This window comes from Ammospiza nelsoni, chromosome 16, assembly GCF_027579445.1.
Source record: "Ammospiza nelsoni isolate bAmmNel1 chromosome 16, bAmmNel1.pri, whole genome shotgun sequence".
Lineage (NCBI taxonomy): Eukaryota > Metazoa > Chordata > Aves > Passeriformes > Passerellidae > Ammospiza > Ammospiza nelsoni.
In genome coordinates this window covers 4,502,366-4,522,342 of record NC_080648.1, presented here as the reverse complement: position 1 = coordinate 4,522,342, position 19,977 = coordinate 4,502,366, and the positions used below count along the sequence as shown (strand labels likewise).

Below are 19,977 nucleotides of genomic sequence, written 5' to 3'. Positions count from 1 at the left end.
CCTCGGGGCTCCGGCTTACCGGCGCCCCCGGCCCCATTTCACCAGGTCCCTCCCCGCCCGCCTCACGTGTTCCTGTTCTTTAGCGCTTCACCATTGGGAGCTCCACAGGCTCCTTAATTCGCACAATCATCTCCTCTCTCTGACCCCAGGGGAGGGGGCGGCCCGGGACCAGGTGCCACTTCGGCCCCTTGCAGGGTCTGGGGCTGTAGGGCCCCCCCTAGAGATCCCAGCCCAGCCAGGGACCACCAGCAGCGCCCCTGCCCGAGAGGCCATCCCAGCTCCCTGCTGGCCCTGCCCTGAGGGAACGAGCTTTGCCTGGTGCTAGCCCCATCCTACCCTTTGCCAGCGCTTAGAGCAGCTTGCACATCCTTCTGCTCAGGGTCCCATTTCTTCCTCCCACCCTGAGGCACATAATGCTCAGCTGGGCTTATTGCCCTCAAATTTGTTAGTTTTATCCAGGGATGCTGCCCCAGCCCAAAAGGCTCCCACAATAAATACACTGAGCAACGGTTTGCCCTGTCAGCCCCAACAGTGCCTGGTAAGTAGAAGAGTCCTGGCACCACTGCTGCTCCAAAGGAGGCCAGAATGTGGAGGCCCTCCTCCCCTCCTACGCCCCTTCTCTCTGCACACACAAACAGATGCTCACACACAAATTTAATGAGGTTTTATTAAGGCTACAACATTTACACAGCACAGGCTCTACAGCAAAGAACAGACGGAGGGAAGAGCCCCCAGCCCTGAGCAGAGAGTGGAGGTGTGTGGAGCAAGGACAGCACACCAGCAGGCTCTAGGAAGGCAGCTCCCAGTGGACCAGGATTCCAGGAGAGGGAGGAAGAAAGGCAGGAGAAATCAGTACTTGGGACGTTTCACCTCAACCCTGGAACAGAGAGAGGGGCAGGAGAGTGGTGAGGATGCAGGGCAGGCAGCTCCACCCCCTCCACATCCAGAGCTCAGCACTGACATCCACACTTTCATATCACAGAAGGTGGGGGGGGGCCCAGCAGGGACCTCTACTTACCCATCAGCCTCCAACTTCTTCCTTTTCTCGATGATCTGCAGAGACAGCACAAAGTCCTGTCACCCTCAGGGGATCTGGCTGCTCACAGCTAGCAGAGGGGCTGGAGGGTGCCAGATACACCTGGGGAGAGCTGCAGCCAGGCCAGAGTGAGCTGAGCTGAGCTACAGCTGGAGAAGCTTGGCCTGTTTGTCCTTTGCTCCTTTCTGGCCACCACAGACCATTTGTTCTCACCTTCCCCAGCGTGTCCCATACTGCTCACCCTGCCAGGACAACCCCCAGCTCTGCCAGCTGGCAAACAGGGAGCCACAAAGCATGTCCTGTCCCCTACAATCTCCTATGCATGGCTCCAAACTAATGGTTTTGGGCACATCCATCATCAGAGCAGAAAGCCCCAGCCTGTGGCTGCTCCCAGGACAGGGCTCCCAAACAGAGCTCCAGCCACCTCTGCAATACTGAAACCTCAAATATTTGGCTGATGTTCTTTCAAGGAGCAGCTGGCAGAGAGCCAGCCCTGGTGCTCACACAGCCACTGGCCATGGCAGGGCAGCAAGGCCAGGGCAGGGTGGCAGCCAGGCCGGGCACTCACCGCGCTGATCTTCTTCCACTGGCGGTCCAGCTCCGCCTTGTCGTTGGTCTCCTTGAAGCGGCGCGTCTTGCGCCCCTCAGACATCTTGATGCCGTACTGGAACGCTGCCCTGGAGAGGGAGCAGGACGTGGCTCAGCACTCGCAGGGGATGCACAGCCTGCCACAGGAAGGGACAGTCTCCCCAGCCACAAGCACGTGCTCCAGAGCTGGCCTGAGCCCCCAAAGCAGCGCCTGGGTCAGAGTCTGCCACAGACACATTTTATGAAAAATCATTTCCTTAGGATTTTTCCTCCTGAGAAGCTGTGAGGCCTCAGGAACAAAATGTAAACAATGGTTATCTGCTGCTGTGGAAGGCAACAGGTGCATCTGTGATTGGTCTCATGTAGTTGTTTCTAATTAATGGCCAATCACAGTCAGCTGGCTCAGTTCTCTGTCCGAAACACGAGCTTTTGTTCTCATTTCATTCCTTTTCTATTCCTAGCTAGCCTTCTGATGAAATCCTTTCTTCTATTCTTTTAGTATAGTTTTAATATAATATATATCATAAAATAATGAATCAAGCCTTCTGAAACATGGAGTCAATATTCTCATCTCTTCCCTCATCCTAAGACCCCTGCGAGCACCATCACATGAGTCCTCAAGAGTGACACTAAAAGCAAACACAAACCACCAGGCCCAGGACCCACAGCTCCTCCTCAGGTTCTCACAAGGGAGCCCCCAGCTTGCTTTAAGCTGCCCCAGCACCCAGGCTTGGCCAGCATGGCCATCCCACCCAGAACCCTCGCCTGACCCTTCCTGAGGGCTGCACTCACTTGGGCAGAGCCTCTTTGTTGTTCATGTACTCGCTGTACTCCTCCTGTGTGTCAAAGTCCCAGCGGCCCAGAGGCCCCTTCTTGTTACCCTGCAGGGAGAGAACGACTCAGAGCAGCTCCTCAGTTGCTGGGAGGGCTTCTCACACAGCCCTGCACACCCAGCCACAAGGCTCCATCTCCCACCAGCCCCAGATCAAGGGCCTTGGCTCCAGATCCCCTCCCCAAGAAGTTCCAGACAGATTTTGTGGAAGAGGAAGTCAGAATGAGTAGCATGCCTGTCAATACCTCTGGGTCAAGTGCCAGTGACACCTGTTTGCACCCTGACACAACAGGGAGCAGATCAGCAAACCCCAAAGCTCACTCAGCACCCAGCTCCAGTGCTGCTTCTTTCCCATGGCATCCTCTCAGTTGGCAATGGTGCCAACTTTGCTGGCTGCTCCTCAAGGCTGGTGCCAACATACCTGATCCATTTTGCTGTAGTCCACCTCCTCATCACTGTCCACAGCCATATCATCCATTCTGGGGAGAAAAAAGCAAGGAAAGGGGTCAGAGTGGGTCCATGAGATGGATCAGGACCTTGGAGCAGGTGGGAGTCATGTCTCATGGTCTCAGACCAAACACAGTTCCTGGGCCAGAGGGAAATGGTCCTAGCTGCAAGCCCTGCAGGTGATGCACAGGGCATCCGAGGTTGGAAACGCTTCCAGGATGACTCTGCAGGCTGAAAGATCTTCCTCTCCCCCTGAGGGAGGCCACAGCTTCACAACCACATGGATTAACTGGGAATGCAGCAGATTCCCAGCCTCCCCCTGGCTCTGAGGGGCAGCAGGCTCCAGGCAGCCACCCACAGCAGAGAGCAGCTAAGAAGAGCCTGAAGCAAAGGCTTGGGATGGTTTTCCCAGACAAGGCCAGGCCTGCTCCCCAACAAGCAGTGGGGCTGATGTTCAAGTCCTTGGTGCCAGAGAACAGCAGCCCCTCAGCACAGCCTGCTCCCACCCCACAGCTCCTTACGTGGCAGGGTAGCACTCAGCATAGCTGTTGGACATGCCAAAGAAGTCTCCCAGCTGCTTCTTGTCTTCTGGCTTCTTCAAAGTGGCAGCAGTTAAGGAAAGCACCACAAGAGCTGAGCCTTAGAGCTGCAGGCTGGGCACAGCCAGCTGAAAACCCCCTCCTGCCCCAACACAACCAAACTGGGGGGTGCAGAGCTTTTGTTTGGTGTGAGAGAAGCATTTCCCTGATACCAAGTGAGGCAGGACAGCCCCCCAGATGTGCTTGTGCCTGCAAGGGCTGCCCAGCCCCACAGCCAGGCAGGCTGGCACAGACAGTAAAGGATATGCCTCTGTCCCCTCCCAGCCAGCAGCTCCAGCAAACTTCTCATTGATGGACTTGATGAGCTCCTTGGCTGAGCCAGGTCCTGGGGTAGAGAAAGCAGCAGGTTACATCTGGGGGGAGAACAGCTCACTGCAGAACACTGGGGCTGGGCAGACCCCTTTGGGACACAGTAACAGGCAGGATAAGCTGCCTCACATTAGGTACAAGAGGAGCAAACCAGTTTGGCACTGATGGGATGGACTGATCCCAGGAGACCTGGAATCTTTACAAGAGTTTGTGTTGGAAGGGATCTTGAAGCCCATCTTGTTCCAACTCCCTGCCATGGTCAGGGACACCTTCCACTATCCCAGGGTGCTCCAAGCCCTGTCCAACCTGGCCTTTAACACTTGCAGGGATGGAGCAGCCACAGCTTCTCTGGGCAACCTCTGCCAGGGCCTGCCCACCCTCACAGGGAAGAATTCCTTCTAATATCTAATCTACATCTCTCCTCTTTTAGCTTAAATCCATTCCCCCTTGTCCCACCCCTCTCAGGTACCCACCACACTTGACTCACCTTTGTCGATGTCCGTGGGCTGCAAAGAAGAGGGAGAGACAGTGTCAATGACACAGAGCTGAAGCACAAACCCAGCAGGCTGGTGCCAGGGCTGCTCACTTGCTGAGGGACAGGACAAGCACTCAGCCACCCAGCAAGCTCTGGGGACAGGCAGAGCTCAGCAGGAGCTGGCACTGGCACGTGCAGGGGCACAACCAGAGATACCCAAACCCCACAGTCCTCATGAAGGACTGTCCCACCTGAGATCTGCCCTTTGTGGGAAATCTCAGGCGGGACAGCCCCACAAAGGGCAGATCTCAGGTGGGACAGTCCTTCATGAGCACTCACCTCATCGTCAGCCTTGGGCTTCTCAAAGTAGCTGTGCCTCTTCTTCTCCTCCTCGCGCTCCCGGTCCCGCTCCCTGTCCCTCTCCCGGTCCCGCTCTCGCTCCCGATCTCGCTCCCGGTCCCGGTCCCGCTCTCTCTCCCGGTACCGCTCCCGTTCCTTGTCCCGGGGCATCTTGGCAGTGGAGGGCACATAATCCCCAATGTCCTCAAAGATGCTACAAGTGGAAAAGAGCCTGGAGTTACATGTGCTGCAGGAAGAGGCCATAACCTCCTCCTTGTCACCTGGAGCACACAGGACCAGCACCAAGAGCTAAGGACACCAGATATGGAAATGGTTTCCACCTCTGCTACCTTCTGCTGCAGGACCTGAGTTGTGTGGTCCAGGGCAACAGTGAGCCCTCACCTGCCTCAAGCCTGAAATCCAAACCAGAGCTTGCCTCCAGCCTTGTCCTATAAACTGCAGGTCCAGCAGCTCCAAATTCAGCCCTCTCTAAATGTGGTGGGCCAAAAAGCCATTCCCCAAGGGACAGAGCTGTGACCCCACAGCCAGAGAGCAGGGAGGCACTTACTTCATATCAGCTTCAGGAGGCTTCTTCTCATCCAGCTTCCCTGCAAGGACACAACAGCAGTGAGAGGCACATCATCCACTCTGCCCCGCTGTGCTGCCCCTCTGTCCCTGTCGGTTCCAAGCTGCAGGAGTGGCAAGCCTGGAGGACGTCACATCATACCCAGCCCCCCCAGGATGCCATTGTGTCCCTCCCCAGGAGGGGGCATTTCCCCAAGGAACTGGGCCTTCATCAGGAAGAGCAGAGCACCACGAGGTACCCTCCCTCACAGCTCTCATTTCCCAGCAGCCTGTCCAGTGTGCTCCGGCCTTCAGGACTCAGCACTCAGGAAATCACTGTTCTCCAAGCCCACTGTCTTATGGCACAGGGGAATACCACAAACCAAAACACATCCCATTCCCTTGGGATATGCTCCAAGCACTAAAATCCTATTACTTGGTTCCTTTCACCTCCTACCTTTGTCCTTCTTCTTGAGCTTCTTGTTGCGGGTGCCTTGCCTGAGATAGGAGAGGATCTGCGTGAGCTTGCTGATGACGATGTCGTTGGTGGTCAGCGTGGTCTGGGCCTGAAAGGGAAATCCACAAGGAAGCATCCTGGGAACCCCTCCCAGAACAACCTGCTGTGGCCAGCTCAGAGCAGTGAGGGGGAGCAGGAGCAGGCCAGCTGGGTACCTCCATGGTGGGGCAGTCAGCCTTGCTGCGGATCAGCGTGGTGGGGATGTCGGTGTCGGCGTACTCATCGTCCAGATCCACCACGTAGGCCATCCTGCCCGGCAGGAACAGCTCGTTCCGCTCGTAGGTCTTGTTCTTGAACAGGATGCGGTAAATGTTGCGGCCTGGCCAGAAGGAAAAGTGTGGGAAAGCAGAGGATAAGCCCACAGTGAACCATCTTTAGTTTATCAGCAATATGAGATCACATCCTAAGTACACACTTCCTTCAGTTCTCAAATTCAGGCATATCCCCCTCCAATGGTTTCCAATCCTAGATTCACCCTCCAGAATTTCTCCCACATTCACAGCACAGACAAGGTGGGGAACAGCCACATCAACACAGTCTTACCCAGCCGGGTCTTAAATTCAATTTTGTTCTCAGGGTCTTCATCTTTCCTAAACGGAAACAGAAACCAGAAGTATTAGAGCCAAGTGAATGGCTCCTCTGCATCCTCCTCTCTGGCAAGCAGCTGCACTCAGGAATGCCAAATACTCAATCACTCACTTAGTTTCTTTCTGGGGCTTCTCCATCATTTCCTCCTCTTCCTTCTCCTTGCTGGCAATCTCAGCTCGTACCTGGATGCAGAGTAAATCCACACATTACAGCCCAACCCATGCCACTGCTGCCCATCTGTGAGCCCCAACAGATCCCCAGCCCTGCAATAATCCTCCCCAGGAAGGGAAATCCACGCTGCCAGGACCAACACACAGCCTGTGTGTCTGAGAGAGAGGACAGGCCAAGAGCAGCACTGTGGTATCTGCACTCACCTTCTGCAACAGGGCAAAGTCCAGACCCTTCACCAAGTGAGTGTGCTCCATGTCACCACCCAAGAACTTGGACTCCTGGATCAACTGTCTCCTCTTCTCTGCAGCAGATTTATCCCTGTGCAATGAGAGCAGAGGCAGGTGAGGGCCAGCCCCCCAGCCCAGCCTGGCCAGCCCAGCCCCCAGCACAGCCCACGTACGCCTCGGCCGTGGGCCCCACAGCCCTGTAGTTGGCCGTGGTGCTGATCAGCTCTGTCTCCTCGTAGTCCTTGTTCACTCCATCCCTCCTCTCCTTGGCTCGGTCCCGGTACTTCTCGGCCAGCTCCCTCTCGCGCTCGATCTCCTGCTGCCGCAGCTTGGCATAGTAACTGTGGGTGGGACACAGCTCGGGGTTAACAGGGACCTGCTCATGGTTTTGGAGTCAGCTTGGGGTTAACAGTGACCTGCTCGTGTCTTTGGGGTCAGCTCAGGGTTAACAGTGACCTGCTCGTGTCTTTGGGGTCAGCTTGGGGTTAACAGTGACCTGCTCGGGTTTTTGGGGTCAGCTCAGGGTTAACAGTGACCCGCTCATGGTTTTGGGGTCACCTAACAGCCCCTGAGGCCTCTCACACACCCACTCTGCTCCCAATCCCTTCCCAGAAATGCACTACAGCACCATGGGACACAACAGGCCTGGAGCAAACTGCTGAACTGAGGAGCTCCATCCTCCCTTCCCAAGGGAAGGGCTCCAGTGCAGTCCTGCTGTGCAGACATGTCCCAAAGCACACAGGGATCACTGCAAGGTCCCACCACTGCCCTGCTCTCCCAGACACCCACAGGGCCTCTCCTGCTTCTTCTGCAGGTGAAGCTTCAGCCCCATCCTACTGCTGCCCTCCCACAGCTGTTCCCACAAGCAGTGACAGTTCCTCAGCCTGAGCTCTTCTCCAAAGCTCTTGAATAATCCACTCGAGGCCCTCTTTGGGAGCACAAGAGATGAGAACTGCTTCCACTAGCAGGACATGATGTATAATGACAAGTCCTGCTGCATCTCTTTCCCCACTTACCTTTTCTTCTTCCTCCTGCGAGCAGCTGGATCTTCATCCTCATTGTACTCCCGGGGCATCCTGGAAAAGGGTGAAAAAACACATGTACAGTCTGAGAGCCATGTGGGTGACAGGTGAACAGAACAGTCCCTCACACACAGCAGAGCACTGAGGTGCTCAGAGATGGAACAGAACAGGCTCTCACCCTTAATTTCCCCCTAATTCTACACTGTCAACAGGGACAGGAAAATACTGATTTTCACTGAACCAAATCTGCCTCCTGCACACAGCGTCTTAACAGCCACAAAGCCTCACTCTTCTTTACAGCAGCCCTGACCCACCTGCTTCCCCTCTTCCCACACTCACTGGTAAAAGCCCCTGTAGATATTTCCCTGCAGAGTACAGAGGAGAGGGCCAGCTGGGCCCAGAGCCCCAGAGGGAAAGGGGGCACGGATTGTCCCATGGAGCTGTGAAACAGAGCCCTACTCACTCATGGTGGCGAGATTTGGAGGGTGGCGCAGATGTTGGCGCAGCCCGCGGGGTCATGAGAAGCTTCCTGAAGTCTTCATTGGTCAGCTTGGATCTGCAAGGCAGGGAAGGAACAGCAACCATCACTCCCACAGAGCTCTGGAGGAGGAGCAGGTCCAGTGTGACCGAGAAGGGCACCAGGTACCCGTGGAGGGAGCCCAAAGGCTGCAGTGCGCCAGTGACTTCCATGGGAATCAGCCTGGGGTCCCTCAGCGCTGCTCCAGCCCCAGCCCAGGGCCCCAGGGCTGTACTCACTGGTGGAAGGAGTGCGAGTCGTCCACATCGTGGCCCTCGGGGGCCAGGGGGTTGGAGAACGGTTCATCTGGGGGACAGGAGAGAGAGAGAGAGCTCAGGCACTGCTTGCACAGCTTCACATCCTCCCAGCAGCCACAGAGGGAGCAGTGTCCGCCTGTGGCTCCGAGCTGGATCCCAGCCCGAGCTCACCCGGGCCGGCCTGCGCAGGACACTGCCACTGCCAGACCCCAAGCCCGGCGGCTCTGCGCCTTCTAGGGGGTGTCCCGTCCCCTGCACCCTGGGACTGTCCCCGCATCCTCTCCAGCGCCCCAAACACCCACGGCCCCACTCCCGGGGCGCGCCCGGTGCCAATCCCCGCGCGGAGGCCCAGCCCCGCCGCACCCCGCCTGGCTCCTCACCCTGAGCTGCCCAAGGCTCCCATGGGGTCCCTGCCCGGCCCCGCGGGCTGTGGCCGCAGCCCGTCCCCCTCAGAGCCGCCCCTCGCACCGGCCCGGCGAGCCCGGGGGCACCCTGGGCCTACACCGCCCCCCACGGGGCCGCTGCCGCCCGCCCCGCCACAAGCGCCGCGACAGCTCCGCGCAGGCCAAATGCCACGGCCCCAGGGATGTGCCCCACGGCCCGGGAGTGCCCCCTGTCCCCGAACTCACTGTCGCGGTCCGGCATCGCTGCGCTCCCAGCTCCGCTGTGCGACCCTTCCGCTCTGCGCGGCCCTCCCAGCGCACCCCGCGGCCGCCGCTCCCATTGGTGGGTGTGATCACAGCGAGCGCGCCCATTGGCGGATGCTGTCACGGCCGGCGCTCCCATTGGTGGAAGGGCCACAGCGGGCGCTGCGATTGGCGGAGGCGCCGCAGTCCCACCCCCGCTGTTGTCCGGGCAGGGAAGATGGCGGCGGTCTCTGTGAAGAGCATCGGGGGCAGGCTGGGCCTGGCGCTGAGGGAGCTCCGCATCCACCTGTGCCAGCGCTCCCCCAGCAGCCGCGGCGTCAGGTCAGCGCGGGGATGGGCCGGGCCGGGGCCGGGGGTGCTCCTCCAGGGGAGCGAGCCACCCCCGGGCTGAGCCAGAGGGACCCGCCGCTCCTCCTTCCCTCCGCAGGGAATTCATCGAGCAGCACTACGTGACCCTGAAGAAGGCGAATCCCGATTTCCCCATCCTGATCCGCGAGTGCTCCGGTATCCAGCCCAAGCTGTGGGCGCGGTACGGTGAGTAGGGGGTACCCGTCGGGAAACAGCACGGAATTATCCGGGCATGGTTGGGGTTGGACAGGGAGCTCTGGGAAGGATCGAGGGAGGTACGTGGGGAAAGGACAGGCACGGGAGGACGGGGATGGGACAATCACAGAGTGATTGGGTTAGAAGCGATTTTAAAGCTTCTCCATGGGCACCTCCTGCCATGGGCAAGGACACCTTCCACCGACCCGGCTGCTGCCAGCCCTGTCCGGCCTGGGCACTGCGGGGCGGGGGCATCCACAGCCGCTCGGGGCATCCACAGCCGCTCGGGGCATCCACAGCCGCTCCGGGCATCCACAGCCGCTCCGGGCATCCACAGCTGCTCCAGGCATCCACAGCCGCTCGGGGCATCCACAGCCGCTCGGGGCATCCACAGCCGCTCCGTGCCAGCCCTGCCACCCTCAGGCAGGCAGTGCCGCTGCAGCACGGCAGCGCAGGGGTTACAGAGGGAGGGTGGTGGGGAGGCAGCAGCTGCCCTCAGCACAGGCTCTGGGGTCATTGCAGGGAATTGACCCGGGGAAAGCACAGCAGGGAGGGCTCAGTGCTCAGCAGGGCCTTCCCAGCCTCTGGGTCTGGCTCATCTCCTACCCTCACCCCAGTCACTACATGTCACAAACATCTTTTATGGAAAATCCTTTCCTTAGGATTTTTTTCTCCTGAGAAGCTGAGAGGCCTCAGGAACAAAATGTAAACAATGGTTATCTGCTGCTGTGGAATGCAACAGGTGCATCTGTGGTTGTTTCTAATTAATGGCCAATCACAGTCAGCTGGCTCGGACTCTCTGAGACACAAGCCTTTGTTATCATTTCATGCCTTTTCTATTCTTAGCTAGCCTTCTGATTAAATCCTTTCTTTTAGTATAGTTTTAATATAATAAATATCATAAAATAATAAATCAAGCCTTCTGAAACATGGAGTCAGATCCTCATCTCTTCCCTCATCCTCAGATCCCTGTGAACACTGTCACTACACAAACGTGTGGCTGTTCCTCCTTTATTTTCACTGCCTTTTCAGTGAAACAGCAAGAAGAAAGCAGAAAAGCCCCTTTGGAAATGATTTGTTTTCCTCAAAGGTCATCCAGGCTGGAAAAACTAATTTAGGACCTGTTGAAAAGATGCAGTGACTCTTTGAGCACAGAGCAGGGGAGTCTCGTGTGTCTGGGTGGGACTGGCAGGGAAATTGAGCCCGGGGTCAGCCCAGGTTGGGGCAGCTGTAGGAACAGTTTTCAGGCTGCTTTCCTGAGGGGAACACCTTGCTGGGATGAGGCTGAAGGGCACAGGGTTGCTCTTGGATGTGTCTCTGCCCAGGCAGAGCTAACAAAAGGAGACTGGGAAAGGTGTTGAGCTGCTCTGAGTTCTTTCCAAGGGAAAGGAGGAGAATAGGAAATTGGAAATGTTAACTTGGGCACATGGAGGAACACTGGGATGTGGTGATGGGAGCCTGGGCTGTGACATCAGTGCCTTGCAGCAGGAAAGGACCCCACACCTGCCCCCTCTCACCCTGACTGTTTTCCCACAGAGTTTGGGAAAGAGAAGAGCATCCCACTGAGCAACCTGAGCGTGGATGAAGTGGCCAAGGCCCTGGAGAGCGTTGTGAAAAGCCATGCATGACAACAGACAGAAGTACACACCTGCTGGATACCTGACTGATTATCTTTAATGTCAAAGATGTATCTTTAATTTATCAGTTCATAAACACAATGTGCTTACCTTGAGTTTGGTGGTGGCTCAGAGCCCAAGGAATAGCTGAGGCAGCCATTCAGCCCTCCCTGGCACAGGAGAGTCTGCCTGGGCTGCAGCTCAGCTCTGCCCCTGCTCCAGGCTCTGGGGGCACTGGGTGGTGACAAGGACCAGCCCCCCATGCAGCCAGCACTGGGCACATCCGAGCCCTGAGCAGCCCTTGGGAAGCTGGGCACTGGGGTGAGGAGTTTATTCCTCCCCTGGCAGTTCAGGAGAGGGAAGGGAGAGGGTGAGGCCTAGGAGGAGGCAGCCAGTGTGGCCTGGCAGGCACTGGGGGCTCCTGGGGGCTGCCTGACCATGTCCAGCAGTGCCTGTGCCCGCTCCTGCAGCTCTGGAGTGCCCTGGTGCTGCTCCAGGGCCCGGTGCCCACCTTGCCTGGTGAACTCAGCAGCAGCCTGTGTGAGAGGAGAGGGTGAGAGCTGGATGGATGCTGCAGCTGATCATGTCTGCCCAAGCCACCACATCCCAGGGAACAGGGCTGAAGGAATTCCCCAGAGCTGCATTCCCAATCCAGGTAAACCTCACCATGCTGGTGCTTGGCTGGGAAGGACTTTAAAGTCCCTCTCATTCCCACCTCCTGCCATGGCAGGGACACCTTCCACCAGGTGCTCCAGGCCTCCTCCAGCCTGGCCTTGGACATCCAGGGATGGGGCAGCCACAGCTGCTCTGGGCACCCTGTGCCAGGGCCTGCCCACCTCACAGAATTCATTCCTGTGAGCTGCAGCAAGCAGAGCAACCTCAGCAGGAGCAAAAGAAAACTTGGGGTAGAAACAACCTGTCCCAACACCAGTCCTTGCCAATAAGAAAGGAACTCTGCAGGAACAAGGGCTTCCACCCACCCTGTGGACCACAGTGTCCCTTTGGGCAGGGGCCTGGCTGCTGGGGGGTGGAGGGTGGTGTGGCAGTCACTGTGACTCAGATTATGACAATTATCCCCCTCCACAACAACAACAACCCCCACAGTAATGATTCCCCATCCCCTCTACAATCCTGCCCCCTGAGCTCTCACCTCTGGGCAGTGCAGGAAGAGGAGGTGCAGCAGCTCCAGGCACTGCCCCACAGCCTCAGGGTCGGGCAGTGTGAGCAGGGGCAGGAGCTGGGCCAGGAGGGGCTGCCGGAGTAGCTGCTGGCACTGGAACTGTCCCTTCTCTGCCACGTTGCACAGCACAGTCAGGACCTGTGGGAGGGACAGGAGGGAGCAGTGAATGCTCCATGGGCACATTCCTGACAGGCTTGGGAGGGCTCCCAACCACTGCCCATGCCATGGAGCTGTGCAATGGTTTGGGTTAGAAGGGACCTTAAAGCTCACCCAGCCCAACCCTGCCATGGCCAGGAACACCTTCCACTATCCCAGGCTGCTCCAAGCCCCATCCCCTCTCTGGGCAGCCTGTGCCAGGGCCTCACCATCTAACAGGAAAGAGTTCTTCCCAATATTCCATCTAACCTTGCCCTCTCAGGGTGAAACCATTCCCTGTTGTTTTGTCACTGGTGCCCTTGCCCAAAGTCCCTCTCCGCCTTTTTTCTTGTCCTCCCAGGTGCTTGCCCACAGCCAAGTGCCCACCAAACCACTGGATTTGGGAAGCCTTCTCCACGTTCATCCCTGTGCCAGGCAGGCCCAGCCTTGCCACCCACTCCTGGCAGAGCCCCAATCTCCTAAAGCTTTGGGGCATTCCAAAGCAAAGGCAGGAGCCTTCCCAGGCCTGCTCTGAGGTGGGCCCAAGCTAACACCTCCCTTGGGACCACCCTTATGCTGGGACAAGGCACACACAGCTGGGGTGGCTCCAGGGGAGGTGGCTGGTGGCTGCCACCACAGGACACCTATTGCCAAGCTGTCACTGCTGCCCCATCCACCCCCAACTCCAGCACTGCCAGTGTGGGATTCATGTTCCTGAAACTCCAGTGCCCCCAATGCCTGGGGCAGGGTTTACCAGCACTGTGCCCATCTGGGAACACGTCAGGAGCTGCAGCAGGGCTGGCAGCAGGTCCAGGGAGAGCAGAGCAGAGCAGCAGGAGGGATCATCCGCTGGGTGGGCACAGAAGGAACAGGTGAACAAAACCAGGGCAACGCCAGCTGTGCCCAGCTGCGCCAGCAGCTGACACTGACCTGTGAGGTTGTTGAGCAGCCACAGGCACTCGTGGATGAGGAAGGGGTGCTGCTGCAGGAAGCACTGCAGGATGAGGAACAGGGCGATGAGCAGCCGTGTGTCCGGGCCCTGGCTGGCTGGCTGTGCCAGCAGGTTACTGAGACACCGCAGCACGGGGCACACCAGCTGTGACACGGGGACAGGGCTGTGGCTGAGCAGTGTCCCCACAGGCAGCCTGAGACCAGCCAGTCCCCTGCCCACCTCTCACCAGCTCCAGGCCCTCGGGAGTCTCCGGGGGGATTTGGGCAGCCAGGTCGAGCAGCAGCGAAGTGAGCGCAGGCACGGCCCCCAGGGCCAGCAGCAGCTCGTTGTCCTTGTGCCTGCACAGGGAGGGACAGGGCAGTGCCTTTGGAGCTTGGAGAGGGGAAACTGCCACATCCCCTCACCAAACAGGGCCTGGGAATGCAGAGTGCTCTCCTGAACCACCACAGGGCTTGTTTCATGTTGGAGCAGTGACTTGTTTCACATTGGAATAGCAGGTTTTTTCCTGAGTTTATGGGGAAATTTAAAAGCCCATGAAGAACAGATTCACTGGAATTGTCTGTGTGGGTCTGGGAACAACAGCCCTGACCCTTGAATATCCACTCATTCCCTGGCTCCAGTGGCAGGCAGGGATTGCTGGCACAGCCTACATGGGGGGCCCTGGGCCAGCCCCACAAGTGTGAGGATTCAGGGACCTCACCTTGGGAAGGATGGGGGACAACTCCAGGCATGGGGAAGCAATGTGAGGGCATTTCAGAGGACTAGAAACAGCCTCCTCAGGTTCATCCCCCTTTACCACTCTGTAAAAGAGCTCAGTGATCCTGCAAATAGCACATGTTCTCACACAGGAGAGCTGGGACACACAGGCTGGCTGGGGAATTCTTTCCCAAGGGAAAAGGGGAGGCAATCCAGATCCCCTCACAGGACCATGAGCCTTCATGCCTCTGGCTGCCCCCAGGGAACTCAAAATGAGGAGAAAATTGCATTTACCTACAAATGATGTAGTGGAGACACCAGGCAAACTCCACAGCTGCTCCCATGGCAGCCTTGAGGCCGGAGCAGACCAACTGGAGCATGTGCTGGGGCAGAGCTGAGTCCAGGACCAGCCTGGGGACAGAGAGCAGTTACTGAAGGCACAGGCAGGACACCAACAGGGAGACACAGACCCTGAGCAGGGAGCTGCTGTACCCATCCTGGGGGCACAGGGTGCAAACACACACCTGGAAGGGACCCTGAGCCAAGGGCTGCAGCTTTGAGCCCTCCCTGTCCATGGCAGGGCCTGGGGACACTCAGGACACTCTGACCGGGGTCACATTTTTGGCACTGGGGGCTGTCAAGTTGATCTTTTCCCTTGCAAGAGGAACAGAGCCAGAATTCCCTGCAAGCCTTCCCTGCTCCATGCTGGCCTTTATGAAATACCAGAGCTGTCTGCTCAGATGAGGCTGAGGGAAAGGAGCCAAGCTCTGCTCCCTGATCTGCATCAAAACCTGCACAGTTCTGGCAGGATGGTGCCCTGAACTATGAATGTCACTGGGATGGGGAAGGCCTCGTGTCCCCAGCACACAAATACCACTGGAGGCCCCAGGGCCCGTCCTGGTGCAGGGTTCAGAGGCTCAGACTCACGGGATGATCTCTGTGGGTGCTTCCTTGGCTTGGAGGAGCTGTGAGAGGACATAGCCCACACCTTCCAGCACTGCCTCGTGAGGGGACTGCAACAGAGAGAAGAGAGCTGATCCCTCCTGGCAGAGCTGAATCCCCCTGGCAGAGCCAGGGCCCCAGGGTGCCAGCCAAACGCAGCTCAGTGGCACAGCCCCACTGTGCTTGGAGAAGAGGGGACACACAGGGGACCAGGAGGGACACAGGAACCTGTGGCCACACCAGAGCTGAGCTGTTCCCCTCCCCACATTCACTGGGCTTGGCCCAAATGCAGCAGAAGTTCTGCTTTGAGCATTTGGACCTGCAAAGCACAGCCCTGCTGGACCCAGGCCAGGCAGAGGGGACAGCTGTGCTACAGACTGTCCCAGGCAGCCACTGGAGCTCCAGCTCTTCAGCTGGAGAAGAGCACAAAGTGCTGAGCTGAGCCCTGAGAATGAGCACAGGGAGCCCACAAGTGACCCTCAGGTTCATGGGAACAGCTCCCTGGAGTTTCCCCACAGCTGGAAGGAGGGCTGGTGACTCAGGGCCGTCAGCCAGAAAAGCCTCTCCAGGGCACAGCAGAAATGTGGCTGAGCTGTTTCACCCACCTGGATGCAGGATGCCAGCACTGGAATAATGCCCTGAGGCAGCAGCTGCTTCCTCACAGCCTCACTTTCTACCACGAGGTTCCCCAGTGTGTACAAACACAGCTCCTGCAAGGACACAGCAGAGCAGGAGGTGACTCTGGGCAGCCAGCACAGCCCCAGGCCCCACACAGTTTGTTCTTCTCCTGTCTGGCTGAAGCCGGGATCTGATCACTCCCACTGTGAAGGTTTTTCAGGGTGACATTTCCCTGAGCCCCCTCTGGCTCTCCTGGAGCCTGCCTGTGTGCTGCACTCAAATGGGATCAGCAGTGGAGTCACTCCCCACCTCCCTCCTCAGCTCTGAGCCTGTCTGCTTCCCCATGGAGCAGCTGGAAACACCTGGCCATCCCAGAGCTACTGCAGCTGTTTGCTCCTTCCCAGATCAAGCTGCAGTGTGGAACCACAGCCACTCTATCTACTCTTATCCTTTCTTTCTTTTCCTTATATATTTTCTTAAGTGACATCTTTGTACTTTTATATTGTGCCATTTCTACAGATAACAACCAAAATGATTCCTTTCTATTGCATATTGTTCTAAAATAAATCTACCATAGATATAGATATATATATACATATACACACACACACACATATATATATATGTACATAAACATGGGTCACTCAGTGTGGTTCCACTCTACTCCAACCCAAGGGATCTGTGACTAACAAGAACTCAGTTACCCCAGCTCAGGGCAGGCTGTAACACCTGGGCACTGGGAACAATCCTGCTCCAGGGGCAAGGCTGTGATGCCAAAAGATTTTTGCTTCCAGAGGGCCCCTCCTGAGCAGCTCCCACGTGAGCCACGTGTGACCAGCAGAGATCAACACCCAGCACCCCAAAGGGTTCCCAGGTGGGAATGGATCTCACCGTGAGCTCCAGGCTGTGTCCTGACAGGTAGGTGAGCAGGTAGGAGGTGACAGGCAGGCAGGCCTCGGCCACAGCAGGGACACTGGAGTGGGACAGCTCGTGCAGACAGCGGGCAGCCTCCAGCTGCAGCTCAGCCAGGCTGCTGGTGAAGAGCCCGGTGAGCGTTCGGATGCTGCCGTCCAACCTGGGGACCAAAGGCTGCTGTCACCTCCCAGCTCAGCCACGGGGCCCTGGGGACAAGGCCCTGGTAAGAGGCACAGCAGGCCTGGCTGACCTGACAAACTTCTGCTGAGTGTCCTCGTTCTGCAGAGCCCAGCGGAGGCGGCCGAGCCGTCGCCTCCTGTCCTCCGAACCCCTCTGCACACCCCTGAGCAGCTCCAGAACCTGCCCAGGGAATTCAGAGGTGGCTGAGCTGCCAGCACTGCCAGCACTAAGACTGCACCCCATTAATCCTTGAGGCAAAGGAGCCTTGAATGTGCCTGGCAGTGACCCAGAACCATTCCCAAACCCGGCCCTGCCTCCTTCACATGCTGAGTCTGGGGAAGACCCCCAGGACCCCCACTGCCATGGAGAACGTCAGGTTCTTCACCTCATCCTCTGAGAGCGGGTCTGGCACGATGTCTGCTCCATCCTGTGTCCCCTCCTGGGCGGCGCTGTCCTCCCGCAGGAGCCGCTTGCTGACCAGCTGCTGCTGCCGCCGGGCCCTGCGCAGAGCTGCAGGGCAGGGCACAGTCACAGCTGCCCGGCACGGCCACACCTGCCCGGGCAGGACGCTCCTCCAGCCCCCCCTAGGGCATCACTCCTCCCTTATTCCAGGGAGGAACTCCCTGTGCAAGCCTGGAAGGGATGCACGGGCAGGGCTGTGCGTGGAGTAGGGCTGAGGGTTGGGCACACAAAGTGTGAAACCACTGCTGGGATAAGGGGACAGGTGGAGGGACATGAGGCTGGATTTCACACAGGATCAGAAAATCATTAAAGATGGAAAATACGTACAGGATCATCAACTCCAGCCTTCAACTGAACACCACCACGGCCACTAAGCCATGCCCCAAGTGCCCCATCTACTTCTTTGGAAAACACCTCCAGAAAAGGTGACTCCACCTGTTCCAATGCCTGACCACCTTCTGATGAAGAAATTTTCCTTAATATCCAACCTAAACCTCCCCTGAGGTCGTTCCTCTCCTCCTGTCCCTATTCCCTGGGAGCAGGACCGACCCCCCCGGCTGTCCCCATCTGTCAGGAGCTGTGCAGAGCCACAAGGTCCCCCCTGAGCCTCCTCTGCTCCAGGCTAAGACCTTGGAAAACCCAAACAGTGGGGGGATGTGGAAAAAATCATGGCAGAAACGGGGGATTCATGGCAGGAACGGGGAATTCACGGCAGGAACGGGGAATTCACGGCAGGAACGAGGAATTCACGGCAGGAACGGGGAATTCACGGCACGAACGGGGGATTCACGGCACGAACGGGGGATTCACGGCACGAACGGGGGATTCACGGCAGGAACCCCAAGGGTTAAAGCCCGAAGCTGTCAAACGCTTCCCCAGGCGGGCAGCGGCGCCGCTCACCCCGCGCATCCCGCGGGGCAGGGCGGGGATGGGGATGGCAAGGGCTGATCTGCGGGGTCCCTCCCACCCATGGGGACCCCGCACACCCCCGGCTGTGCCCGCAGTGCCCGGCCGGACCTGCCTCTCGCTCCCGCCGCCGCACCCGCAGCTCCTCCGCGCTGCGCCCGCCGCGCCGGGCCCGCCGCCGGGCCCACATGGCGGAGCCGGGGGAGGAGAAAAAGGAGGAGGAGGAGGAAAAGGCCGAGGAAAAGGCCGTCCTGGGCGGTCCCGGGGCGGGGAAAACAAGATCCCGGCCCCTTTTCGTATCCGGAGCGTCCAACCCGCTCCGAGTTTGGGCGGCTGTGCCCCGCAGGGATGGGATGCGGTGGGATGGGCGCTGGTTGTGCTGAGGGCAAGAAAAGCTCCCAAAGGTTCGCCAGAAATGCAGAACAAGGCGGGTCCCTGCCCAGGGACCGAGGGCAGAGCAGTTCCCCAGCGAGTGTTTGGGGAATTTGCGGCTGAGGGCAGAAATTGAGGTGCCAGCCCGGGCAGAGCTGGGGGCTCGTCAGAAGGGGCCGGGAGGAAAGCTCAGAGGGCGGCTGGGGCTGCCATCGTCACTCAGCAGCAGTTTCAGGGAATTCCAGACCCTTTTGGATAGAAGAGACCTTAAAGCTCATCCAGTTCTGGGTACCAGGTGTGACAGTCCTGTCCCCTTCTGCATTGCCTGCAGGGTGCCCAGCACCGCGGGAGCCCTGAGGTGTCGCAGACATCTTTTATGAAAAATCCTTTTGCTAGGATCTTTTCTCCTGAGAAGCTGAGATGCCTCAGAAACGAAATGTAAACAATAATTATCTGCTGCTGTGGAATGCAACAGGTGGATCTGTGATTGGTCTCATGTGGTTGTTTCTAATTAATGGCCAATCACAGTCCAGCTGTCTTGGACTCTCGGGTCAGTCACAAGATTTTGTTATCATTCCATTCCACTTCTTTCCTTTCAAGCCTTCTGATGAAATCCTTTCTTCTATTCTTTAGCGTAGTTTTAATATATAATTTCCTTCTAATATAATGTCTATCATAAAATAATAAATCAACCTTCTGAAACACGGAGTCAAGATTCTCATCTCTTCCCTCATCCTGGGACTCCTGCGACCACCACCACGCTGAGGCACGGCAACACCAGAGCCTCTGGAAGGGCGGGTCCCGAAGATGCATTTGGGGAACCTTGGCCAGGCTCTGTTCCTTCTCCCTTCCTAGGAAAGGCAGCTGCGCTGGCGCTCCGGCCGCAGGGAAGCCAAGCAGAAGCGGCCGGGGTGGCTCCGTCCTCTCAGGAAGCCACTGCGGGAGCGAGGGCGGTGCCCGAGGGGTCTGCTAGCCCACACAGCTGGAGCACAGCTGGACATAGCTGGAGCACAGCTGGAGCACAGCCGAACACACCTGAACACAGCTGAGCACACCTGGGCACAGCTGGAGCGCATCTGGAGCAGCGAGGGCTCCCCCGGCGGGCCCGGGCAGCAGCAGCGGTGCCGGACGGGGCTGAGCCGAGCTGTGCTGAGCCGAGCCGAGCTGTGCTGTGCTGAGCCGAGCCGAGCTGTGCTGTGCTGAGCCGAGCCGAGCTGCGCTGAGCCGAGCTGTGCTGAGCCGAGCCGAGCCGAGCCGAGCTGCGCTGAGCCGAGCTGTGCTGAGCCGAGCCGAGCTGTGCTGTGCTGAGCCGAGCCGAGCTGTGC

General features: G+C 58.1%; 3 protein-coding genes across 3 annotated transcripts; 1 reads left to right on the top strand and 2 right to left on the bottom strand.

Moving 5' to 3' along the window:
• Positions 1 to 649: 649 nt before the first annotated feature.
• IK (IK cytokine) lies at positions 650 to 9,200 on the bottom strand. Its single transcript, XM_059483424.1, has 20 exons — positions 9,118 to 9,200; positions 8,471 to 8,537; positions 8,178 to 8,270; positions 7,709 to 7,768; positions 6,866 to 7,033; positions 6,669 to 6,783; positions 6,406 to 6,476; positions 6,250 to 6,296; positions 5,862 to 6,025; positions 5,647 to 5,755; positions 5,194 to 5,233; positions 4,626 to 4,839; positions 4,299 to 4,317; positions 3,750 to 3,827; positions 3,425 to 3,506; positions 2,878 to 2,935; positions 2,417 to 2,505; positions 1,605 to 1,713; positions 1,019 to 1,053; positions 650 to 877 (listed from the first exon to the last, which is right to left on the bottom strand). Exons 1-20 carry the CDS (start codon positions 9,131 to 9,133, stop codon positions 850 to 852), a joined length of 1,662 nt encoding a protein of 553 aa, XP_059339407.1. The 5' UTR covers positions 9,134 to 9,200; the 3' UTR covers positions 650 to 849.
• Positions 9,201 to 9,329: 129 nt separating this feature from the next.
• On the top strand, positions 9,330 to 11,410 carry NDUFA2 (NADH:ubiquinone oxidoreductase subunit A2). The gene is made up of 3 exons (XM_059483633.1): positions 9,330 to 9,456; positions 9,563 to 9,669; positions 11,215 to 11,410. Exons 1-3 carry the CDS (start codon positions 9,353 to 9,355, stop codon positions 11,304 to 11,306), a joined length of 303 nt encoding a protein of 100 aa, XP_059339616.1. The 5' UTR covers positions 9,330 to 9,352; the 3' UTR covers positions 11,307 to 11,410.
• A 200-nt stretch (positions 11,411 to 11,610) lies between these two features.
• Positions 11,611 to 18,470, bottom strand: TMCO6 (transmembrane and coiled-coil domains 6). Its single transcript, XM_059483632.1, has 12 exons — positions 18,392 to 18,470; positions 17,298 to 17,422; positions 16,983 to 17,092; positions 16,709 to 16,892; positions 15,805 to 15,909; positions 15,185 to 15,270; positions 14,552 to 14,668; positions 13,788 to 13,899; positions 13,540 to 13,705; positions 13,364 to 13,458; positions 12,445 to 12,612; positions 11,611 to 11,830 (listed from the first exon to the last, which is right to left on the bottom strand). The coding sequence occupies exons 1-12, from the start codon at positions 18,468 to 18,470 to the stop codon at positions 11,672 to 11,674; spliced, it is 1,506 nt and encodes a 501-aa protein (XP_059339615.1). The 3' UTR covers positions 11,611 to 11,671.
• Positions 18,471 to 19,977: the final 1,507 nt, after the last annotated feature.